This window comes from Podarcis gaigeae (assembly GCF_964106915.1).
Source record: "Podarcis gaigeae genome assembly, chromosome: 7".
In the NCBI taxonomy this organism is placed as follows: Eukaryota; Metazoa; Chordata; class Lepidosauria; order Squamata; family Lacertidae; genus Podarcis; species Podarcis gaigeae.
Window position 1 is genome coordinate 84,484,365 of NC_139683.1, and position 22,497 is coordinate 84,506,861.

A 22,497-nucleotide genomic window follows, 5' to 3' on the forward strand; every position below is an offset into this window, starting at 1 on the left:
CTGTGACGGTGAGCTCCCGTTGCTCGGTCCCTGCTCCTGCCAACCTAGCAGTTCGAAAGCACGTCAAAGTGCAAGTAGATAAATAGGTAACACTCCGGTGGGAAGGCCAGAAGTGGCTTAGTCATGCTGGCCACATGACCCGCAAGCTGTACGCCGGCTCCCTCGGCCAATAAAGTGAGATGAGCACCGCAACCCCAAAGTCGTCTGTGACTGGATCTAATGGTTAGGGGTCCTTTTATCTTTAATTGTTTCATTTAGAAATGGTGGAGTCCCATACATTTTATAGCGCCTTAGGGTGTAAAAACAGGACATTGGAATGTGACCATTGCTAACAATAAAGGTTCTGTTACATTTCCTAAACCCTCCTCCCCTTCGGTCGGTGGTCCTCTGGGGTGTGGTAGGGGGGCCAACACGCAGCCGGGTTCTACGGAAGTTTCTTTGGACGTGGTTCCTACTGAGTGCGATGGGATTTAAATTTAGGATTACTACTTCGATCCAACCACGCGGATGCCAGGAAAGACCAGCGAAAGAGCATAGTCTCATCCAAACAGAAATAGGAGTGCAATGGCTTTATCAAGATCCAGGTGAAAGACTTCTGGGAAAAGATTTATAATGAATTGAAAAAAATGTTGAAATATACATTTATAAAGAAACCAGAGGCCTTTCTTCTTGGAATAACAGGTTTGGAATTGCCCAAGAAAGATGTGAATTTATTTTTGTATGCCACAACTGAGGCTCGTATTTTGTTAGCTAAAAAGTGGAAAACCCAAGAATTACGAACAATAGAAGAATGGCAGATGAAGATGATGGATTTTTTGGAGCTAGCCGATCTAACCGGAAGAGTCCACGACCAGAAGAAGGAGGAACACCATGAACAATGGAAGAAATTTAATGATTATTTAGCTAAATTTGTTAAGCTAAACTAACTGAAAATTGGCTTAGGATTTTATTTAAGTGATGAATTAATATGTTTAATTTCATAATGTGAAGATTTAAGGATGTTAAAGTTAAATTTTATGAGAACTGTGATTTGGAAAACCGTTACAAGGACATGCAATGAAATTCAACCAAGGGGAAGCGAGGAAGTCACTTAACAATGTTAATAAGCGTAATTTTTAATAAGGTTATGATTTATGTTTGTCTTATGTGTTTGTTTATAATGTTGTGAAAACTAATATATATATATTTGGAAAAATAAAATAAAAGGAGCGGGATGGATTTCGGCTTCCACACAAGCCCCCTCCCCCTCTCCAAGTGAAAGGAGAAAAGTGAAAGCGGGGGAGAGAAAGGGGGAGTCGAGGTCCGAAGCAGCAGCAGGGAACCTCTCTCCGCCCTGGAAGGCGATTCTGAAGTTCTCCAGGCGGGCGCAGGAGCGGATGATCCGCGACAGCGTTGCTGCTGCTGCTGCCCCTCGACGGCTCTCCGCCCGCGGCTGCGCAGCGTCCACGGCTTTTCCGCCCGCGCTGCCCTCCCTGCCCGCCGGGGCGGAGCCGGTCCCGGCTGGGCGTCGCCGTCGGGCGAGCCTATAAAGGGCCCGTCGGGCGGCGCTGCGCTCCGGGCGGCAGTTTGGGCGCGAGCGCGCGGAGATGCGGCGCGCCAGCCGAGACTACGCCAAGTACTTGCGCGGCGCCGAGGAGCCGGAGGGCGCCCCGCCGCTGCCTTCCCTGCCCGCGCCGTCTCCGCCGCCCAGCGCGCAGCCCTCCGCCGCGCCCGCCTCGCGCTCGCTGCTGGCCGCGCTGGCGCTGCTGGGCCTCGGCCAGGTGGTCTGCAGCATCGCCCTCTTCCTCTACTTCCGAGCGCAGGTAAGAGGGGATCCCCGGCCAGGGATGCGCGCGGGCGCACCGACGGTGCGCTGGGCGGGCGCGGCTGGGGCGCTTGAGCGCAGGTCCCAGGGGAAGGCTGAGCATCAGGTCAATGACTTGTTGGTGTTGTTGTTTAGTCGTGTCCGCCTCTTCGTGACCCCCTGGACCAGAGCACGCCAGGCACTCCTGTCATAGCTGTCAATATTTCCCTTTTTTAAAGGGAAATTCCCTTTTCCCGAATAGGATTCCTCGCAAGAAAAGGGAAAAATCGACAGCTATGACTCCCATCTTCCACTGCCCCCCCCCCCGCAGTTTGGTCAAACTCATGCTGGTAGCTTCGAGAACACTGTCCCACCATCTTGTCCTCTGTCATCCCCTTCTCCTTGTGCCCTCCATCTTTCCCAACATCAGGGTCTTTTCCAGGGAGTCTTCTCTTCTCATGAGGTGGCCAAAGTATTGGAGCCTCAGCTTCAGGATCTGTCCTTCCAGGGAGCCCTCAGGGCTGATTTCCTTCAGAATGGAAAGGTTTGATCTTCCTGCAGTCCATGGGACTCTCAAGAGTCTCCTCCAGCACCAGAAGTCAAAAGCACCAATTCTTCAGCAATCAGCCTTCTTTATGGTCTCCAGCTCTCACTTCCATACATCACTACTGGGAAAACCATAGCTTTAACTATACGGACCTTTGTCGGCAAGGTGATGTCTCTGCTTTTTAAGATGCTGTCTAGGTTTGTCATTGCTTTTCTCCCAAAAAGCAGGCGAGGTCAGTGGCTAGCTTGGGCCAAAAGGGGGTGATGCGCCGTCGGGTGTGTTTATAAACCCTCTGAAAAGCACATGTAGCTTTTTATTTTTAACAAGACTTCAAATTCACTGTTTGTTGAGTAGCGTCTGTTTAACTGGAACGAGGATGAGGTTTGTTTCAGGCAACGTTACTCTGTGGCTGTGGCTGCCGTCGAACTTGAAGGTGGCAAGTTCAAGCTTAATAGTTCATAGAATTGTAGAATTTGAAATGAGCAGAAGATTATCTAGTCAATGGGTAGACAAACTAAGGCCCAGGGGCCGGGGTTGGCCCAATTGCCTTCTCAATCCAGCCCGTGGACTGTCCGGGAAGCAGCATGTTTTTACATGAGTAGAATGTGTCCTTTTATTTAAAATGCATCTCTGGATTATTTGTGGGGCCTGCCTGGTGTTTTTACATGGTAGAATGTGTACTTTTATTTAAAATGCATCTCTGGGTTATTTGTGGGGCATAGGAATTCTCCCCCCCCAAAAAAATATAGTCTGGCCCCCCACAAGGTCTGAGGGACAGTGGACTGGCCCACGGCTGAAAAAGTTTGCCGACCCCTGATTTATCCAACCCCTGCAATGCAGAAATATGCAGCTGTCCCATAAAGGGATCAAACCTGCAGCCTTGGCATTATCAGCACTGTGCTCTAACCAACGGAGCTTAAAAAGATGCATCCACCCCACAAACTTCACAGCTTTCCATTAAGTCAGGAAAAGGCAGAGGGAAGAAGGAGCTGCTACTGAGCGCTTAAGGATGCTAGGGCATGGAACTTCAGCTTTGATTTTTGCTGATCAGTTTGGTAACTCATGATTAGAAACTTGAAGGATCATGGCTGCCATACAGCTGGAAGCGAGTTGCTTAGATGTTTTGGAAACGGAAAGACAGAGATGTAAATGTCTCCTGGAAAAATAATAACCTGGGGATTGCTGGTGAACCTTAGCTCTGAAACCGTGTGGCTGTCAACTCAAGCTGAAGGTAGCAATCCACTTTAATACAATTGTGATTGGTTACTGTGGGGCTGGGATTGTGCCCAGACATGGATCCAGTAACTTTCTTAATGCAGAGAGAAAGCCAGCTGAAACTGATTCTTACTGCATTCATTTTGGGAAAGAGCTGGATTTTTAAGACTGGTGTCTGTTAAAAAATTTTTTATCTCTTAATCCTGGGAAAAGAATAGAAACTGCTGAATAGATTCAAGAAGAGGGGTTCCAGAAATGCCTTATTTCATCTCTGAAAGAGAGAACCTCACACCACAGAAATCTAGAAAATAAAGAGGGGTTTGTTGTGGACAGCACAAATATATCTGCATTGCCGGGGTAGAGGAGGCAGCTTGTAGCGTCAACTTTCTGGTGGTTTATGCTGTGGTGCTGAAAAGATTTTTCTTTCTTTCTTGGAAATTACCCTGTGCATTGGTTGAGTTCGCTTTTGTTGTTGTTTTGGCTTAGCGTTCTGAAATTTCTCAAAGGAAGTTAGAGGCTGATGTTTGCTCTTATCTCCCCAGAGGTAGAAGCAAATTCTGGTTTTGGGTTTCTCTTGTCTTCCTGATGAACGAAACGTGTCTTAGTAGTGCAAGGCAGTAATGCTGCGCTGTAGAAACGTTTGAACAAAAGTTATAGAATAAATGCAAGGGAGATTTCCCCCTTGGGATATTAAACAGCTTGCCTTACAATAAGACAAAAAGCATAAATATTGGGATTCCACCCAGATGGCTCCTTTTAAGCTTAAAATAACCACCCCAATCCAGGATGCGACCATTCTGCTGAAGCTCGGTAGTCTGGGTCTGGTCAGTGCCTGGCTATTTCAAGGGAAGCACCTTGAGCTTCATGATGGAAGGAGCTCAAGAGGGGTGTACATGGCTCTTCTCCTCCCCATTTCACCCTCACAACAACCCGGTGAGGTAGGTTAGGCTTAGGGATGGTGGCTGGTCCTAGATTGCCCAGGGAGCTTCATGGCTGAATGGGGATTCGAACCCTTCTTTCCCAGGCCCTAGTCCAACACTTTAACCATTATGCTCTTGTATATCTTGGGTATTCATCTGTTAGCTCATGTAAATCACTTCACTGAAACTTGCGGTCTTCACAGATGCGTCAGTATCTTAAATGAAAGGTCCATCCCCTGCTCAGTATTGGATTTCTGAGGATGATAATGTTGACTGTCTGTGCAACTGCATAGAACAGACCAGTGAGATGTATTAAGGAAGTAACCTGATGCCCCATCTGACTCAGTGGGGTTTGCTTTTGAGTAAGGCTTCCCTTTATCTGCCATGCTTCGGATTGGGCTGCAAGTATTTCTTCATCCGCTACAGCTTCCATTCACAAAACCCCTTTTAAGCCGCCAAGTGTGCAATTACACCAATGTCAGCTGTGCCGTATACATTGCATCTAGATTAACTGGCGGCCGCAAACCCAGGGAGTCAACATCTGGGTCCTGGAAAGGCAGTTCAGTTGGGTAAGACAGCCTTGTGAATGTGGAATTGTCAAGTAGATAATATTTTCTCATTGACAAAAAGCATTTGATAACTTAAAGTTGGAGTCTTTTCCTTTGGGCTTTCATTTAGTGCCTCGGAACGCATGCAAACTAAACGCCTGGTGTCACTGCGTTGCTGTAGCCCATGTGGTGCCGGCTGATCATTTTGGATGATGGCATTTCTAACTCCAGGCTGGCCAAAGCTGACAGCAGCTTTTGTCCAAAATATCTGCAGGGCATCATGTGGGCTCCCTCTTCTGCAGCCCGTTGGTTTTAATCTGCAACTCTGCACATCGGGACGCGGGTGGCGCTGTGGGTTAAACCACAGAGCCTAGGACTTGCCAATCAGAAGGTCGGCGGTTCGAATCCCCGCGACGGGGTGAGCTCTCGTTGCTCAGTCCCAGCTCCTGCCAACCTAGCAGTTCGAAAGCACGTCAAAGTGCAAGTAGTTAAATAGGTACCGCTCCGGCAGGAAGGTAAACGGCGTTTCCTTGTGCTGCTCTGGTTTGCCAGAAGCAACTTAGTCATGCTGGCCACATTACCCGGAAGCTGTACGCCGGCTCCCTTGGCCAATAAAGCGAGATGAGCGCCGCAACCCCAGAGTCAGCCACAACTGGACCTAATGGTCAGGGGTCCCTTTACCTTTACCTGCACATCAACATTCTCCAACTTTGTGCCCACAGACATTTGGGCCGCAACTTCCGTCCTTGCTGATCCTTGGCCACACTCACTGGGGTGAAGGGAGCTGCAGTCTAATAAATATCCGTAGTGTTTGCAGAGCTTGGGGCAAATCACTCTCTGTTGCTTTTGTTGTCCCCTGCCCCCCTCCTCTTCTTGGGGATGGTGGCAGCACCCTCACCTGCCTTCCAGGCTTGTTTGGGCTGTTGCAACAGTGAAGACCCACAGTTTCCCATTTTTTTCTTTTGCAGGAGCACTGCCTCCAGGGTTCTCCCTCTCCTTCTCCTTCCTTACCTTGCTTTATGAAGAAAGGAGGTGGAAAGCCTGCCTGGGTGGCCAGGAAGTGTTCTGGCTGTCCTGGCAGTGCCTCCCCCCACCCCACATGCAAGGCTTGGGATCATAGAATCATAGAATCATAGAATCATAGAGTTGGAAGAGACCACAAGGGCCATCGAGTCCAACCCCCTGCCAAGCAGGAAACACCATCAGAGCACTCCTGACATATGGTTGTCCAGCCTCTGCTTAAAGACCTCCAAAGAAGGAGACTCCACCACGCTCCTTGGCAGCAAATTCCACTGTCAAACAGCTCTTACTGTCAGGAAGTTCTTCCTAATGTTTAGGTGGAATCTTCTTTCTTGTAGTTTGGAACCATTGCTCCGTGTCCGCTTCTCTGGAGCAGCAGAAAACAACCTTTCTCCCTCCTCTATGTGACATCCTTTTATATATTTGAACATGGCTATCATATCACCCCTTAACCTCCTCTTTTCCAGGCTAAACATGCCCAGCTCCCTTAGCCGTTCCTCATAAGGTATCGTTTCCAGGCCTGGGATGCTTGTCCTGATTCTCTAAGTGCCCTGGGTACCAGTGTTTGGGGATGGATGAGGTTCCGAGGTTCATATCTGATTAATTTAAAAAACACACCTATTTCTGAGGTGTGACTCTCTTTTCACTGGGACAATAAAATGGCACATTTGGGTTTGACTCTGGTTCAGTTCACCGGTACTTTTTAACAACTCTGTCCTTAAGCACTAATCTTAAAAAATGGTTTGTTTACTGGTGCCTCGGAACAATTTCAGATGGGTTGATACAGGCCTGAACGAGCTACGTAAAGATGAGCCACTAGACGTGAGTTGTGGCCTGGGCCTTGTTTGCAGAGCCTTCTCTGTCTGGGCAGTTCCTGGCAGCTAGCCAAAGCAGACGGCTAGCCGAGTGCCTGGTGGGCTCAGCAGGTCAAAAGTTGTGCAAACTTGGCTTAATCACAGAGGTCTTGCCATTGGAATGCAAAGTTCATACAGTGAACAGTATTGTAACTTGGAGAAATGCTTCTGCGTTCCGTAATTTTATAGCTCTGTCTGTCATATTTGTCCCCTAGAGCACAGAATGAATTTCTTTCTACATGCTGGAAAAAGAGGTTGAGCTCAAATCACGTTTTTATTCGTTTTGGCTCTCCCAGCATCAAATAACAGCCAGTGTAGTCCAACAAGCAGGCAACAAACCATTTATTCTAGTCTGTAGCACACCCGCATACAGAACACCATGTGCTGTTAGGGTCGCCCCATCTAATAAAAAATAGGGAACCGAGAAAGGAAGAGAGTGGCTGGGGGGAGAGACCTTCTTTGTGACCTTGTTTTGCAGATAAGCAAGAGTCTTTTAAGTTGCCTCCCTAAGCATAATTTAACTTCTGGAAGCAAAAGATGACCAAACAGCTTAGATGGCTTTACAGTAGAATTAGAATCACCTGTGGTAGATTCATGCTGCATTAATGTCAACCGTATTTGAATGAAATATCCATGTTAAATGTATAAACAACAAGACAAAGAAAGAGAGAGAAATTACTCATGTTAAGAGGCAAATGATGATGATGATTTTATTTTATTACTCACTTTTCACCCTAAGGTCCTGGTGTGCTTTGCAACCATTTAAAATACAACATCAAAAACATCTAAAAAAATTCGTAGCAGTAATATACACTTTGGATGTTCATACTTGAAAGAAGTTGAATATGGAACATTTAACTGCCATTGCTGTTCGCTTTTACCAGGCCTCCAGGGGAATGTCAGCACTGGGTTTAACTGGGGCAGAGTCCACAGGCGGCTGTTGGAAATGGTGTGTTAGAATGGAAAGACCCTCGCCTGAACTGGCAAAGCAGTTCTTAGGCTTTTATTTTCACTTTGTGTGAGATGAGGCACACTGATAAAATATCTAGGTCAGGCGTCCCTAAACTTGGCCCTCCAGCTGTTTTGGGACTACAGTTCCCATCATCCCTGACCACTGGTCCTGTTAGCTAGGAATGATGGGAGTTGTAGTCCCAAAACAGCTGGAGGGCCGAGTTTGGGGATGCCTGATCTAGGTAGAGACCTGAGTCCTGCCTTTACCACATCTCTCTTGCTTCTTGGAAATTTGCACACTAATTCAAATTCACAGTCTGAACTAGCCAGACATTTACTCAGTTCTTCATTTGGAGTAAAATTCTTTAGAAATTTCAGATTGGTCCACAGTGTCGTTAGATTTTAGATTTTAATGATCTCTGTCCTCATCTGAGAGAGGCAGTATGTACAGGAGACGTGAGAACCAATACTCCAAATCCACTGTCCTTGTCCTCCTGCAAGGATGGAAATTTGTCATGCTCTTAAACATCCTGTTCATTTTTAGGTCCAAGCTGAAGGACTATTGGCAAGGACTAGGGGCAGAGGGGCTGAGACCGACGATAAGATTCCTGTGTTCAAGGGTCATCCAATGTGTCACTTAAGAATGGAAGGAAAGAAGGGAGTTGTTTTGGCACAGAGATGCTACCCATCAGTTTCTGTGCATATTTCAATGTTTGTGCAGTTTAATGCTTCCTTCCATGTTAAATACGACTTGCTGGAGTGTCCGTGATTCTTGTATGTGATTCTTGTGCCTTTGTCCTCAGTGTCTGATCCTCAAAAGTATGTTGTTGTTTAGTCGTTTAGTCGTGTCCGACTCTTCGCAACTCCATGGACCAGAGCACGCCAGGCACTTCTGCCTTCCACTGCCTCCTGCAGTTTGGTCAAACTCATGCTGGTAGCTTTGAGAACACTGTCCAACCATCTCATCCTCTGTCGTCCCCTTCTCCTTGTGCCCTCCATCTTTCCCAACATCAGGGTCTTTTCCAGGGAGTCTTCTCTTCTCATGAGGCGGCCAAAGTATTGGAGCCTCAGCTTCAGGATCTGTCCTTCCAGTGAGCACTCAGGGCTGATTTCCTTAAGATAGGTTTGTTCTTCTTGCAGTCCATGGGACTCTCAAGGGTCTCCTCCAGCACCATAATTCAAAAGCATCAATTCTTCGGCAATCAGCCTTCTTTATGGTCCAGCTCTCACTTCCATATATCACTACCTCAAAAGTATACTGCGTCTGAATTTATAAAGCATTTTGTTAACAGCTGCCTTTCATTGTGACTTGTGCTGCATCATGTATGTTCCAGAAATCTAGAAAGCAACACAAGCTTGAAAACTCAAGGAGTTTCAGAAAACAACTGTAGTGGCAAATGCAAGGCTACATGTGAACAGCACCTCTTGACTTGCAGCCAAGATAATCTCCCTTCTGCCTTTAGCAGCACTTAGATCAGGGGTCAGCAACCTTTTTCAGCCGTGGGCCGGTCCACCGTCCCTCAGACCATGTGGTAGGCCAGACTATATTTTGCAAAAAAATAATATATGAATGAATTCCTGTGCTCCACAAATAACCCAGAGATGCATTTTAAATAAAAGCACACATTCTACTCATGTAAAAACAAGCTGATTGCCGGACTGTCCGCGGGCCGGATTGAGAAGGTGATTGGGACGCATCCGGCCCACGAGCCTTAGGTTGCCTAGCCATTGACTTAGATGCTGGCCTCGAAGCCCATATGTAGCCTTTTTCTGCCACCTCCACCACAGCTGCCTCAAGTTTAGCAACTTTTATCTGTTCCTCGTGTTTTCTTTCATGTTTGATGCATTTTTCTTAATTTCACCAGTTGCCCAGTCTTTTCAGGTTCTTACTATGGTTCAAATCCCTGCGACGGGATGAGCTCCCGTTGCTCGGTCCCTGCTCCTGCCAACCTAGCAGTTCGAAAGCACATCAAAGTGCAAGTAGATAAATAGGTACCGCTCCAGCAGGAAGGTAAATAGTGTTTCCGTATGCTGCTCTGGTTCGCCAGAAGTGGCTTAGTCATGCTGGCCACATGACCCAGAAGCTGTATGCCGGCTCCCTCAGCCAATAAAGCGAGATGAGCGCTGCAACCCCCAGAGTCGGTCATGGCTGGACCTAATGGTCAGGGGTCCCTTTACCTTTACTATGGTTCAAGTACAGAATATAAAATGTATTTGCCACCTGTTAGCCACCAAAACTTTCTGACATGCTTTTAACGACATACAACACTACATCTTTGGCTTTTGCTAATTATAATATTGATTATGATTGTTCACCTTTGGTTCAGCAACTCCCCCCTTTTGCTATTTTCCCTGTTTCCCAGTCTGTGGAAAGTTTACATACGCGACCTTAAACTGGTTGATGAAGTTTGGTAGCTAGCAAGCAACTCGTAAATCTTAATAAAATTCTCATAAACATTCCTTGTCTTGCTGAAGTTGTTAGCTAGATTGTGTAGGCACATTTGCGATGGCATCACTCACACGTCCCTCTGCTGCTGTCTCCTCCTGCCTACCTGCCCATGCTGGGCTTCCATCCAACATGGCTTCATATGGATCTAGTAGATGTGATTTTAAGAGTTTGAGCTACAACCCTCCCAACTTTTTCCAGCTTGCGGTGGCTAGTTTAAAGCCCTTCCCTCAGCCAGCTGCAAAGTTGGTGATATTTTTTGAATGTCTTGTTGTTGTTGTTTAGTTGTGTCCAACTCTTCATGACCCCATGGACCAGAGCACGCCAGGCACTCCTGTCTTCCACTGCCTCCCACAGTTTGGTCAAACTCATGCTGGTAGCTTGGAGAGCACTGTCCAACCATCTCGTCCTCTGTCGTCCCCTTCTCCTTGTGCCCTCCATCTTTCCCAACATCAGGGTCTTTTCCAGGGAGTCTTCTCTTCTCATGAGGTGGCCAAAGTATTGGAGCCTCAGCTTCACAATCTGTCCTTCCAGTGAGCCCTCAGGGCTAATTTCCTTCAGAATGGATAGGTTTGATCTTCTTGCAGTCCATGGGACTCCCAAGAGTCTCCTCCAGCACCATAATTCAAAAGCATCAATTCTTCGGCGATCAGCCTTCTTTATGGTCCAGCTCTCACTTCCATACATCACTACTGGGAAAACCATGGCTTTAACTATACGGACCTTTGTTGGCAAGGTGATGTCACTGCTTTTTATGATGCTGTCTAGGTTTGTCATTGTTTTTCTCCCAAGAAGCAGGTGTCTTTTAATTTCGTGAGTGCTGTCTCCATCTGCAGTGATCATGGAGCCCAAGAAAGTAAAATTTCTCACTGCCTCCATTTCTTCCCCCTCTATTTGCTAGGAGGTGATGGGCCCAGTGGCCATGATCTTTGTTTTTTTGATGTTGAATGTATAGTGGCATCAAACTTTTCAAGTGTTACATATGTGGGTCCCCCTCCCCTTCCAGGATTTTTGAAGCCCAGATTTTGCCCTGAATTCACTCTGTGTTAGAGCTTAGCTCCCTTCTGCAGGGCCATCTTGTAGCTTGAGGTCTTGGTTTATGAAAATCTTAACCACATGTGAAACCATACACCAGAGTGAAAAGTGCATGTTGTTATCTCAAACAGGAAACAGAATGGCCCTGTGAATCTCAACCAGGAAGCTGTGGTTGCTTACCTGTTTTTGCATTTTGCATGAGTAAGAGTTTTTACTGTGCTAGAGAAAGTGGAACATGGGTGAAACTCTGAGGACTGGTTCACACAGTTGTTTTCATGGACCCAAAACACTCTACATGGTTGACCTTGAGTACCTTTGTTTGGTGATCCCACAGCAGTAGATGAATGCACTGCTTTCCATTTTTTTGTTTTATTTATGAGTTACCTCCTATGAGACATAACAGTAAATATATATAGAAAACAATTGCTTATCTAAAAACAGTCAAAATAATTACATATATAAAAACATTTTAAAACATACGGACACACACACACACACACACACACACATGCCTGTGGGAGCAATTCTTTGCACAATAAAACAAGCTGGTTCAGGTTAAGGATAAAGAAACCCAGGTCCAAACTCTGTTCAGCAGTGAATCCTTTTGGGAACTGTAGGGACAGAACTACACAAACAGCATAGAAATTTATTCATGTATGCAACTACAGTGGCAAGAAGACGTCCCTGCAAAAGAAGAATGGATACCAATATTTAATGAATATGCAGAAATGGCAAAACTTACTGGAAAAATAAGAAATTAAGATAACAAACTTTTTATAAAGGAATGGAAATGGTTTATTGAATATTTACAAACTGTAAACAGATAAGAACATTGGCAGGATTATTGTACAGTGGTACCTTGGTTTACAACCATAATCCATTCCGGAGGATCCGTTTGTAAACCAAAACAGGTTGTAACCCAAGGCGCGCTTTCGCCAATGAGGCCTCCCCCCAAATTTATTCGTAATCTAAAAAAAAAAGGGTTGTAATCAATAAAACAAGGTACCACTGTAATGATCTGCAGTTTTATAAGAGTATATAGTATATTTAAAGTAGATGAATAAGTGAGCAAATTAAGTTAATTTGGATATGCAGAAAATGTTAAAAATAAATTTAAGGAACCGCAGAAAGAGGGGGAAGGAAGTCAAGTTTTGAAATGTTAAAATGATTGTAAAATTATTGAAATATATAAAATTGAAAAGCATAAGTAAAACAACAACAACAACAACAACTCTTCTTCAGCAGTGGGGCAGCTGCTGGGAAGTCAAGCCTTTAGTCTTTTTAGTTACACCAGCTTTTGCCAGCGTAACTTTTACTGAGTTGCCAGGTCATGTGGCCAAGCAGAAGGGGCTTAGGATCGATCCTAACTTGCCCCTCTCTGGTCCCACCACACATGCCCAGAACCACGGGTGCATTCCAGAGCTGCTCAATCAGCATGCAAGGGGAGCTTCTCAGCCACCGAGAAGAAGTCTTCTCGCTAGTGCTATTCTTCCTAGAAAAAGAGGTGCCATAACTCACCATGAACACCTCACTCGTTCTCTTATCATGGCAATGGCGCCCACCTGAGAGGTGCCGCAACTGAGTTCCGACTGCAAAAAAGCCCTGTCTATATCTATCTATAAATATTAGTGGATGGATAGATAGATACATACATAGAGTGGGTGGCCGTGGGTGACATTCTGCTATGGATGCTTTAGTTGGAATTCCTACATTTCAGGGGATTGGACTAGATGACTCGTGGAGTCCCCCTGCAGTTACATCATAGCAGAAGGTGCTTCAGAAGGCAGGGGTGACCCATTGTGAACAATGAAACATTAAGGAAAACACTACTTGAGTCTGTTGTAAACAAATATCTGCCCTTTCCCCCCTTATGGGGTATCCAAGAGCCCATATAGAGTCCTTACGTAGGTTCCCTATTGGTAGGAGAAAACAGAGGCCAATCAGAGAATATTGAGAAGCAAAGCGGCTAGTAAGCCTGATCTTTGCCGATCTGTTGCAACAGGGTCCTTACCACACACAGGAGGGAGGAGGAACCCAGAACAATGGTGTGCAAGGCCTTATATAGACATTTTAAATTCCCTGCCCTGGAGCTCAAGACCACCCCTCCATACATCATACAAACATCACGGAAGGGGTGTAACACCCAGATAAATCATACCTACATCACAGAAAAGGCGGTCTACAGCAGAAATCTGAGTGACTTGTTTATCTCGTCTGACAGGTTACCTGTTTAATGGTCACTTGACTGGATTGCCTGGGAAGCCTGGCCAGTCTTTTGTAATGATAAATACTTAGTTCCTGAGCCAGGTCACAGGCTCTCACCCTATTCATATCTTAAAGGTGCCCTTAAGACAGGATTTGTGAAGGAAAAAGACAGTGAGGAGGTTTCCCACTTTGACCTTGCAAAGAAATAATTGAGGTCAGTTTGTTCAGGACTTTTTTTCTGTGGAGTTTTCAGACATGTGGTTTATATATTTATGTACGCATTTGCTTGGTACATTTATGAACATTTATTACATATCTAAGACCTTAAAATTCTTGTCACAAGTCGCTCCAAATGAAGGTGTTGGAGCCCTCCAAATCATTTGGCCATGTTATTTCCACTGCAGATATTGGCTCTGCCTGAAAGTCAAGACATATAGATCTGCGGTGTTATAGATGGGATCTTGGTGGGTGGAGAAAACGTAGAATTGTAGACGGCATCCAGCCTGCGTCTCCCTGGGATCTCTGCCCCTGGGCTTTCCTTTTTCCAGACCTCTTCTCCTACTTTGCCTCTCAGCCTTCAATTCCCTCACCACCCCAAACACTGCTTTTCCTTTTTTCTGGCAGCTGCCAGTAGCCCTTTCTGATGTGAGGTTTTCCCAGCAAAATTGATGTTCAAAACCCCGCGCACTCTGCATTTTTAACTAATTTTCTTGCTTAAGTCTGATTTGCATAACCCAATGAAAAAGAAACATGTGCGCTGTGCTTCACACATATCCTTGTGTATACAGTGGTACCTCGGTTTACATATGCTTCAGGTTACAGATTCCGCTAACCCAGACATATTACCTCAGGTTAAGAACTTTGCTTCAGGATGAGAACAGAAATGGTGCTCCGGTGGCACGGCGGCAGCAGGAGGCCCCATTAGCTAAAGTGGTGCTTCAGGTTAAGAACAGTTTCAGGTTAAGAATGGACCTCCAGAACAAATCAAGTACTTAACCTGAGGTACCACTGTATTCTCTTTCCTGAAAGGGCTCTCTAGATCAGGTTATCTCTTCAAAGTGTGGCTGCCATCAAGTTAACGGCCAGGACTCCCTTCCTGTGTGGGTCTGATCACAATAAAGTTTCCGTTTTTAGTTTGCATGCTCAATACCTTCTGACAAACCTGCCCACCATGACTTTAGCTGCTCCTTTTAAGAACATAGCAATGGCCTTGCTGGACCAGGGCAATTATTTTTTTGGACATTTGATATCTCTGGGTTGGCCTCCTTTCTGCTTTTGGGTGCATGAACAATCTGTGAAATAAAAGCAGTGAGATGTCTTTGAATATTTTCTTTCAGATGGACCCTAACAGAATTTCGGAAGAGGATACGCATTGTCTGAGAACCTTTCTGAGACTCCAGGGGAATATAGACCTGCAGGAAACAACCTTGGCAAACCAAGAAACAAGGCTGCTGTCTGAATCGTGCAGAAGGATGAAGCAGGCATTTCAAGGAGCGATGCAGAAGGTCAGTGCAGCTCAGCTGGTCCAAAGCTTGCAGGTAGCCAAAGCTTCCACATTAACCCCAGTGCAAAGTGAGTTCCTGGCATTTATATAGATCCAAAACTGTCAGTCAGTAGCTGGCTTGCCCTGCTTAGCCGAGAAGCCTATTTCTTCTTGGTGTGACTCCCAATAATAATAATATATCATAGAATCATAGAGTTGGAAGAGACCACAAGGGCCATCGAGTCCAACCCCCTGCCAAGCAGGAAACACCATCAGAGCACTCCTGACATATGGTTGTCAAGCCTCTGCTTAAAGACCTTCAAAGAAGGAGACTCCACCACACTCCTTGGCAGCAAATTCCACTGTCAAACAGCTCTTACTGTCAGGAAGTTCTTCCTAATGTTTAGGTGGAATCTTCTTTCTTGTAGTTTGGAACCATTGCTCCACATCCGCTTGTCTGGAGCAGCAGAAAACAACCTTTCTCCCTCCTCTATGGGACATCCTTTTATATATTTGAACATGGCTATCATGCCCAGCTCCCTTAGCCATTCCTCCTAAGGCATCGTTTCCAGGCCTTTGCCCATTTTGGTTGCCCTCCTCTGGACACGTTCCAGTTTGTCGGTGTCCTTCTTGAACTGTGGTGCCCAGAACTGGACACAGTACTCCAGGTGAGGTCTGACCAGAGCAGAATACAGTGGCACTATTACTTCCCTTGATCTGGATGCTATACTCCTATTATTTATACCCCGCCCATCTGGCTGGGTTTCCCCAGCTACTCTGGGCGGCTCCCAATCAAGTATTAAAAACAGTACAGTGTTAAATATTAAAAACTTCCCTGAACAGGGGAAGGCCTTCAGAGGTCTTTTAAAAATAGGATAGCTGCTTATTTCCTTCACATCTGAAGGGAGGGTGTTCCACAGGGTGGGCGCCACTACCGAGAAGGCCCTCTGTCTGGTTCCCTGTAACCTTACTTCTCACAGTGAGGGAACCGCCAGAAGGGCCTCGGCGCTGGATCTCAGTGTCCGGGTTGAATGATGGGGGTGGAGACGCTCCTTCAGGTATACAGGACCGAGGCCGTTTAGGGCTCAGCACCAACACTTTGAATTGTGCTTAGAAATGTACTGGCAGGCAATGTAGATCTCTCAGAACTGGTGTTATGTGGTCCCGGCGGCCGCCCCCAGTCACCAGTCTAGCTGCCACATTCTGGATTAATTGCAGTTTCCGGGTCACCTTCAAAGGTAGCCCCACGTAGAGCGTGTTGCAGTAGTCCCGATGCAGTAGTCCCAATCTGCATTGGGAACGTAATACAGTGGTACTTCGGGTTACATACGTTTCAGGTTACAGATGCTTCAGGTTACAGACTCCGCTAACCCAGAAATATTACCTCAGGCTAAGAACTTTGCTTCAGGATGAGAACAGAAATCATGCTCCGGTGGCGCGGCAGCAGCAGGAGGCCCCATAAGCTAAAGTGGTGCTTCAGGTTAAGAACAGTTTCAGGTTAAGAACGGACCTCCGGAACGAATTAAGTTCTTAACCTGAGGTACCACTGTACAGTACCGGTTCAGCACCCCAGAGCTGTTTTTCCATCCTAATACAAGTGGCACCCTTAAGCACCCTTAAAAAAACACATGATTAACCCAACCTGCAGTTTGTTTCTTACCCGCGGCTCATTTTACACTTACGGTTGCTTTGGAAAAACTGTTGTTCCTGGAATTACGTTCATCCACAATTCTTCATTCCCTCTTAGTGGAAAAAGTTTGGCGTTCAGGCGGTACAGAATATAAATTCTGCATGTCCCTCAGCAGAAAGCGCTTGGAATTTATCCTAGTGGTGAAATGACACAGTAATACCGTATTGGCCTGACTATAAGCCTCACTTTCCCCCCACATTCCGACATTACGGTATGCAGCCAGGAGCGCAGCAAAGTGGCGTCTGTCCCGCGCATAGGCCCCTGTCCTCTGCGCAGTGCGGCTCCCTGCCCCGTATGCAGCCAGGGGCAGCGAGGAATGGAGTGGCTTATATTCGGGTATTTTTTCTTTTCTCTCCTCCCGCCAAATTTTAAAGGTGTGGCTTATATTCAGGTGTGGCTTATATTCAGGCCAATACAGCAGATAAATGACACAGCTCAGGACCGAAATACCTCAAGGACTTCCTCTCCCCATATAAACTGTCCTGGGCCCTGCGATCATCATCTGAGGCCCTTCTTTGTGTGCTTCCGCCACGAGAGGGCCGGAGGGTAGCAACACGAGAATGGGCCTTTTCTGTAGTGGCTCCCCATTTGCAGGATATTCCCCCCAGGGAGGTTCTCCTGGTGCCTTCATTTTTAGGTGCGAGGCAAAAATGTTCCTCTTGTCTGAACCTGGACAAATTATGATAAACTATAGTTTGGGACACGGGTGGCGCTGTGGGTTAAACCACAGAGCCTAGGGCTTGCTGATTAGAAGGTCGGCGGTTTGAATCCCCGCAATGGGGTGAGCTCCCGTTGCTCGGTCCCTGCTCCTGCCAACCTAGTAGTTTGAAAGCACACCAGTGCAAGTAGATAAATAGGTACCGCTCCAGCGGGAAGGTAAATAGTGTTTCCGTATGCTGCTCTGGTTCGCCAGAAGTGGCTTAGTCATGCTGGCCACATGACCCGGAAGCTGTATGCCGGCTCCCTCGGCCAGTAAAGCGAGATGAGCGCCGCAACCCCAGAGTCAGTCACGACTGGACCTAACGGTCAGGGGTCCCTTTACCTTTATAGCTTGGATAGGCTTGTTTCAACAAAGAGATCAGATATGATGAAGATCAGGCTAGAAATATATTCAGTACATAATTGAACCGCAGATTACAGTTAACCACGGTTTTTCAAGTTCAGACAAGTTGTGGTTAATCTAAAACAGAAGCAGCGCTTTCTTTTGGCTAGATTTTGCTGGAACTCAGTTCTGGCATCTCTCAGGTGGGTGTCATTGCCGTTATAAGAGAATGAGGGAAATGTTCATGGTGAGTTCCAGCACCTCTTTTTTTCTAGACAAAAATAGCACTGCATAGAAGTGATACTTTGCAAATTCCTGCAAGAGAAAGAAAAACCAAAATAAGTAATGGTTGCTGTTGCTATTGTTGCCTTGTTTCTATAATCTGTAGTTTCAATTTGCTAAAAATCTAATGAAAATATATTTTTTAAAAAGTTTCCAACGTCCTTCGCACAGCCACGCTGGAGGAGAAGTGAGAAACAGGTGGCTCACTGCAGTTTGTTGTTATAAAGCGGACACTTTCACTTTTGAGTTGAGCGCTGAATCTGAATGAAGACGGTGAGGGGTTTTGAAACCCACGTAGGTCTTCCAAGTCCGACCACTAGACCACATGGGCTCTCGTCAAAAGCTGTTTTTGTTTGCAGCAAGTCTTTACGATAAAGTGATCCATAAATTGAAAGGAAAAAATATAAGCCCAGTTTGTTTGTTTGTTTTTAAACAGTCATGATTTAATTGTTAAAATAATTCAGCATTAATACACACATATTGCGAATATACAAGCATACAAACATACATTTCATACAATCCTTAAAAATGTTCAAACATGCCTACACACAATCCCACAGATACTTCCTTTTCCCATCACCATCCACCACCCCTCACCCCACCTTCGTGTTAGACTTCCAATCTAAAAAAAGGTAAAGGTAAAGGTACCCCTGCCCGTCCGGGCCAGTCTTGCCAGACTCTAGGGTTGTGCGCCCATCTCACTCAAGAGGCCAGGGGCCAGCGCTGTCCGGAGACACTTCCGGGTCACGTGGCCAGCGTGACATCGCTGCTCTGGCGAGCCAGAGCCGCACACGGAAACGCCGTTTACCTTCCCGCTGGTAAGCGGTCCCTAATTATCTACTTGCACCCGGAGGTGCTTTCGAACTGCTAGGTTGGCAGGCGCTGGGACCGAGCAGCGGGAGCGCACCCCGCCGCAGGGATTCAAACCACCGACCTTTCGATCGGCAAGTCCTAGGCGCTGAGGCTTTAACCCACAGCGCCACCTGCGTCCCTAGACTTCCAATCTACTCAATTGCAATTTCTTTCCACTTCTATTACTTTCTTTCACACACCTTTAACCTAATTTCATGCTTCTTTTTCTATTACACATTGTTATCCATCTTATTTAGTATTCCAGTATTTAAAACGGAACTTGTTTATTCTAATAGGAGCTCTGATTTTTCGATATGGTTTTGCAAGTATCCTTTAAACACCTTCCAATCCCTGTCTATCTTCTCTTTAGATATCCTTCCAATTTCTCCCATATTTTTGGGGGGGATATATTGTAGTACTCCAATAATTTGGCAAGCCACTCTATTTTTGTCGGTATAATACCACTTTTCCCATTCTTCGCAATCAATAGCCTTGCGGCTACTGTTGCATATAAATATAATGTCTTCTTCCTTTAGACTTCCTGGTACTATTCCCAATAGAAAACCTTCTGGTATATAAGCCCAGTTTGGATGACCATCCCAAGCTCCATAAATCATAAAGGTTGATGAAACTGGGAAGGAGGCCAAGAACTCCGCATTCGCCTTCCCTTCCTCTCCTTGTGTGTTTGCTTTGGCACAAAGATTTTGCCCAGGGTTCAGAACAAGCATCAGGTGCAAGGAGATTTTGACATGTGCCTTGTGTTCAAAGAAGAGAAGTCAGAGGACGTACAGCCCCATTTGAATACTGTGTGTCTCAGTGAACACTGGCTCTCAAATTCCCCTTTCCCTGACTTGCAGACTTAGCAAGTCTTCAAAAACTGAGTACAATACTCTTGCTTCACATGGAAGTGTCTGGCAAAAATGTCTAAGGGTTGGGTAGAAGCAAATGCCAGAGGGTCTTTAGAGTGTTTGATCCCTTACACATCACTGCGTATTTAGCTCTATTTAAATGTAATTACAATCTAATCTAGAGCCGTTTAAAAGCTGACAGAGTGCTGGCACTTGATATGTTCCATCTTTTGTAATTGCCCCTTGCGTAGGAAGTAGAAAACTCTTGGTTCGTTTCCTCTTTATTGCCTTTGAGGGATTCTAATGTCCCAACAGTTCTGTTAATAAAAATTACTGCAATAGGTTTTAATTGCCCTAGTTCAAAGTTTAAAGAAAAGCTTTGTCTGAGTTGTGCAGAAGAAAGTGGGCTTAATAGAGCCCTGTGTAATGTTGTACAGTGGTACCTCGGGTTACAGACGCTTCAGGTTACAGACTCCGCTAACCCAGAAATAGTACCTCGGGTTAAGAACGTTGCTTCAGGATGAGAACAGAAATTGCACGGTGGCAGCGGGAGGCCCCATTAGTTAAAGTGGTACCTTAGGTTAAGAACAGTTTCAGGTTAAGAACAGACCTCCAGAACGAATTAAGTTCTTAACCCAAGGTTAAATTATAAAATTTTGCATGGGTAGGGTAGCCCTGGTTTTCACATTTTGAAAGGTGTACATAATATACACAACTGAAATAATGTGCTGAAGTTGTCTAACTGTTTTCTCAGAGTGGCATTGGAGAAGGAATCAATTTAGCCTCAGTGTCCTAGTGAAATGCTGTCTCTGTGCTTCCACATTTTGAAATACAGGTTTTTCAGTTTTCTGAATACAGGGGATTCACAACTTAGGTGAATTTTGCTTGAGCACATTCAGCTGTACATACTTGACCCCTCCCCAAAGCAAAAAAATTAAAGAGGGGGAGCGGGTGCCTGGGGAGAAAAAGATTTTGATGATCCCACCTGCCAGTGAACCTAATGTGCTTCGACGATACAGTGGTACCTTGGTTATAAACTTAATCTGTTCTGGAAGTCGATTCTTAAACCAAAGCGTTCTTAAACCAAGGCACGCTATCCCATAGCAGCGAGGAACTTGATTTACAAATGGAACACACTTAACGTGTTCTGCTTCCAAGGCAAATTTCACAAACCAAAACACCTGCTTCTGCAACATTTTTTTTAAAAAAAATCCATGTGACAGGATATTGCTATAGATCTGTAGGTACTAGGGGCATTGCCCCCCAAAAAAGTTTCCAAGAAGGGGACTGCCCCCCCAATATCCCATGGTGACGTGCGTGCCACACAAGCAAGTGCGGCATGCGCACATGATGTCAGCACATTGCTCCTGTGTAAAAGCGAATTTACTCAGGTAACTTCCTTTTGAGACCACTTGGGAATAAGCCATTTAGGTGCCACAGGAGGATGAAAGGGCAAAGCTCATTTGCAGATTTGTGGGCTTCCTCCCTCTCTCAAGGGCTAAGTGTGAATAGGTGTGGAAAGCTAATCCCCTTTGAGGTAATGAGCTTTAGTATATCAAAAGAGGGACCTTCCCTGATCCAGAATTTAGGAAATCAGAAAATCAGCTGGAGTTAAGAGTGAAGGAAGCAGAGAGGAAACATTATGCTGGGTTGTGCTCTGCAGTGCAAGTTAGGCAGCGGGAGAAAGATGGCGCTGGGCTTATTGTTGCTGCTGCTGTGGAATCAGCTGTTGCGTTTTGGGATGCTGCTGCTGCTGCGAGCCCCAGTATTCTGCCTAATTCCTGAAGGAAACACTAACCCTGGATAGCGTACCTGCAGCCCCTGGAATCTTGGGGGAGATTGGGGTGGCGTGTAACACTGGTGTCAGAAGTGGGATCTGTGTTTCCTAGCAGAAAAGGCCTGTGAGCGTTTGTGAAGTCAAAATGGAGGGAGGAATTGAAGCACTCCTTGAAGAGTTCAGGTTGATGGAGCAGCGGTTGGACCAGCATTGTGAGCAATTAGCAGTGGTGGCACAGACGAAGCTGTGGCAGGGCCGGCGGTGGCGCAGTGGAACTGGCAACAGTGGGGACTTGCTTCACCTCGCCTCATGGAAGCCTTGCTAAGGGGGAAGCTTAGTAAATAAGAAATGTCCTGGCCTCTTCCTGGTCAACTGCGACAGAGCATTGTCCAAAGTCTGTGGCAGCCGCCTCACGTGGAATGGCTGCCTCTGAACTGGACCCTCCCGGCTTGTTCAGATAGTCACTAAACTCGGAACGCCATTTGCAGCCTTTGCAATTCTCTGCTGAAATCTGCGGCTCCAGCTTCCATTTAGACACGTGCAAGGTTACGGTTAGACACAGGGACGCGGGTGGCGCTGTGGGTTAAACCACAGAACCTAGGACTTGCCAATCAGAAGGTTGGCGGTTCGAATCCCCGCAACGGGGTGAGCTCCCGTTGCTCGGTCCCAGCTCCTGCCAATCTAGCAGTTCAAAAGCATGTCAAAGTACAAGTAGATAAATAGGTATCGCTCCGGCGGGAAGGTAAATGGCGTTTCCGTGCGCTGCTCTGGTTCGCCAGAAGCGGCTTAGTCATGCCGGCTCCCTCGGCCAATAAAGCGAGATGAGCGCCGCAACCCCAGAGTCGGTCACAACTGGACCTAATGGTCAGGGTTCCCTTTACCTTTACCTTTAAGGTTAGGGTGCCACTTTTCTCACTTGGATCTTGGCCATTGTCCATGAATTCCCCAGCTTCATTCAAACCAAGTAGCCAAATTACATTTTTTGTCCTTGTCGTCTGT

At 46.1% G+C, this 22,497-nt stretch overlaps 1 protein-coding gene and 1 long non-coding RNA gene across 3 annotated transcripts in view; one reads left to right on the forward strand and one right to left on the reverse strand.

Moving 5' to 3' along the window:
* Nucleotides 1-22,497, reverse strand: part of LOC310848919 — a 222,257-nt gene that overhangs the window by 87,357 nt on the left and 112,403 nt on the right. The window lies entirely within an intron of this gene.
* Nucleotides 1,558-22,497, forward strand: part of TNFSF11 (TNF superfamily member 11) — a 32,338-nt gene continuing 11,398 nt past the window's right edge. For both annotated transcript variants that reach the window (XR_014566672.1, XM_083748486.1), the window contains exons 1-2: nucleotides 1,558-1,802; nucleotides 14,862-15,029. Coding sequence is in view for 1 of the 2 variants with exons in the window: in XM_083748486.1 (XP_083604612.1) it covers nucleotides 1,587-1,802; nucleotides 14,862-15,029 (384 nt within the window). In the remaining variant the exon portion in view is untranslated. The remainder of the gene's footprint in view (nucleotides 1,803-14,861; nucleotides 15,030-22,497) is intronic.